The 2,984-nt window shown below is 33.4% G+C and overlaps 1 protein-coding gene across 1 annotated transcript; it reads left to right on the top strand.

Annotated features, from left to right (window-relative positions):
- Positions 1-397: 397 nt before the first annotated feature.
- Positions 398-2,750, top strand: LOC145017292 (vesicle-associated membrane protein 721-like). Its single transcript, XM_078975349.1, has 5 exons — positions 398-799; positions 1,826-1,967; positions 2,053-2,173; positions 2,284-2,346; positions 2,439-2,750. Exons 1-5 carry the CDS (start codon positions 610-612, stop codon positions 2,586-2,588), a joined length of 666 nt encoding a protein of 221 aa, XP_078831475.1. The 5' UTR covers positions 398-609; the 3' UTR covers positions 2,589-2,750.
- The last annotated feature ends 234 nt before the right edge of the window (positions 2,751-2,984 follow it).

The raw sequence follows: 2,984 nt of genomic DNA, 5'->3' as shown, positions 1-2,984 counted from the left end.
CACGTATTACCATTTAATTGGATAGAAAGATTATATAGAAAAAAAACATTTAATTTCTCTTTTTTTTTTTATTTTTTTATTCAGAAACAGATTTGGTAAAGTTTTTAAATCATTCATATCGTATCAAACCACCATAATTTCATAATTTAATGATTTGAGATACTTTTTTTCATTCTTTTTGCCATAACCTTAAACTGTATGGGCCCAAGTAACCCTACGATTGACTCAAATATTAATATAACATACTTTAGTTTTTCAATAAATTCCTTAACGAATATATAGTTTTTAAAATCTGAAATACATATGGGAAGTCGACTATGTATTAATGGGTATATAATCCAAAAAGTTCAAAATCTGGACACAACAAATTACAGCTGGACCTTTCCGTTATTCTCCATGTGGACTTTGGTAATACCACACTGTCGACAAAACAACCTTTACTTTCAGTATAAGCAAATCCAGAATCTCACCCTTTCACCTTCCATATTCATTCTTTCTTTCACACTTCATCGATTTACGCTCCCTTCCATTTGTTTTTGTCCCTATAGACGCGGTGGTGATCGGTTCTAGGGTTCTCAGTTCGCCGGAGAGGGAGAAGAGAAGGCTATCATGGGGCAACAGTCATTGATCTACAGTTTTGTTGCGAGAGGGACGGTTATTCTCTCTGAGTTCACGGAATTCACCGGTAATTTCACCAACATCGCTGCTCAGTGTCTCCAGAAGCTTCCTGCTACCAATAACAAGTTCACCTACGCATGCGATGGACACACGTTTAACTATCTCGTTGAAGATGGATTTAGTGAGTTTGATCTGACCTATTTTTTATTATTATGCGTTTTGTATTTGAAATGTTGGTCGAGTTGATCGTTTATCTGCTCATACGTTATGTGTTGATTCGATTTATGTTATTCCAGTGAGTTAGATGATTTTGAGTTTGAGTTATGAAAATCATGGCAGTAAATTATCTAATGTTTCATCTCAAATAGTTTGACTAGGGGTCGCAATTTCTCTGTTCTCAATTTTACGTTCCTTTGTTGCTATTAGAATTGGCTGATGATCCATGCTTTCTGATTACTGCGATTAGCGTCGTATGCATCTCATCATCTCTGCAGCAATAAGTAATAATATGAGCGATGTAATATGTAAACTTGAGTCATTTTGAGTTGCTAGACAAGATTCAGAACAAGAGGTGGATTTTTGATTGATTAATTATAGTTTCTTGATATGAATCAGCTCAATCTCTTAGTCCAACCTCATACTTTCTGGTATGGAATGATAACCAGTTAGTTTAACTTCTATATTTTGAAATGTTTTTTTTTTCCTGTTTACCTACAAATCAAAGTCAATTTAGATGTTAAAAGGTGTAAGGCTTTACAATTCCCTTACCTTTGAATTTTCTGGTATTTATCTAATTACTGTTTGATATATAGGGGCTTGGGTTTGTCATTTTTCAAAAATGTCAAAAGTTTGGGTGATCTATGCCATGTAAAATACATTATGTTGATAAAGTAAAGAAGTGCATAAAGTATATATAAACTCATACCAATTAATTGTATAACAAACAAAAGGAACACCAAAGTGAAAGCACTAATTCACCAAAAAAGGAGCACATATGCATCAGGAAAAGCTGGCCATCAACATGAATCATGATTAGTTTAAACTTTAAAGTAATTTCCATTAATCATCATTCTCATTTGACAGTTCATCATCACTAATTCACCACCACAGTTGATTAAATTATGTAAAAATGTCAAATACTCTGCTTCTTTTGCTTTCTCCAACTTACGTATATTTGAACTAACTTTTAAGTTATTAAATGATGAAGCATACTGCGTGGTTGCCATCGAGGCTGTTGGTCGTCAGATTCCAATGGCTTTTCTGGAGAGAATCAAGGATGAATTCACCAAGAAATACAGTGGAGGGAAAGCTGCAACAGCTGTACCCAATAGCTTGAACAAAGAATTCGGGTCATCATCTTATAAATTTCTAATAGTCTTTTTTCACATCCTTTAAAATTAAATTCTTAATCCCCGCTAAATTACGTAATACCAGTCCCAAGCTGAAGGAGCAGATGCAGTATTGTGTGGATCATCCAGAAGAGATCAGCAAGCTTTCAAAAGTCAAGGCCCAGGTTTCGGAAGTCAAAGGTGTCATGATGGATAACATTGAGAAGGTAAATTCACTTACATGGGTCATTCTTAAAATATAAGAGAAAAAAAGAAAGAACCAGACACTTCAAGTGTATTTTATAGTTGTTATTTGAAGTTTTGATGGAATGTGTAGGTTCTTGACCGAGGGGAGAAGATTGAGCTTTTGGTTGACAAAACAGAGAGCCTTCATTCTCAGGTAAAAGCCGATTGAAATGCAAGTTTCACATTACAAATAAAAAATAAATTGTTATTTTAATGATAATGGTTTAATTATTATATATGTTGTAGGCACAAGGGTTTAGGACGCAGGGTACGCAATTAAGAAGAAAAATGTGGTTGAAGAATATGAAGATTAAACTCATAGTTTTAGCAATCATTATTGCACTGGTTTTTATTATACTTTTTTCAGCTTGTCATGGCGTCAAATGTTTCAAGTGAACAAGGTATACTTACGTACTATACACATCTTGACTTGTTATGTTCATTTTTTACAAGCTTATTGTATTGTGAGACAATGCTTGTATACCATGTACCTTAAAAAGTAATTTTGATATCTATATATATTAGGCAATAATTTGATAGCAGGTGCCTGCTGTTTTCTCTCTTGGTGATTGTTTTGATATTCACTGATTTTTACAATAGGCATGTTCAAGAGTCTGTGTTTTAGGGTGAAAGAAGTTTTGTCGACTTCTCTCTATAATTTTACTTCAAATAATGAGTCTAGTCTTTGGAAGGAATCCAAAATAGAAAATTTTATATACCTTTTAAACAACAAAACTACTAGTCCTCTTTAGTCTTTATACCATAGAGTCAATGCCTGTTATCTTAAATAAA

Source organism: Lactuca saligna, chromosome 9 (assembly GCF_052625555.1).
Source record: "Lactuca saligna cultivar CGN05327 chromosome 9, ASM5262555v1, whole genome shotgun sequence".
In the NCBI taxonomy this organism is placed as follows: Eukaryota; Viridiplantae; Streptophyta; class Magnoliopsida; order Asterales; family Asteraceae; genus Lactuca; species Lactuca saligna.
This window is presented reverse-complemented; position numbering and strand designations above follow the sequence as displayed.

What these genes read in the sequence shown, in the direction of transcription:
- LOC145017292 (XM_078975349.1), top strand. Translation starts at nt 610, where the DNA reads ATGGGGCAACAGTCATTGATCTACAGTTTTGTTGCGAGAGGGACGGTT. An exon ending in AGCTTGAACAAAGAATTCGG is followed by an intron (nt 1,968 to 2,052) that starts GTCATCATCTTA and finishes ACGTAATACCAG; the next exon opens with TCCCAAGCTGAAGGAGCAGA. An exon ending in CAGAGAGCCTTCATTCTCAG is followed by an intron (nt 2,347 to 2,438) that starts GTAAAAGCCGAT and finishes TATATGTTGTAG; the next exon opens with GCACAAGGGTTTAGGACGCA.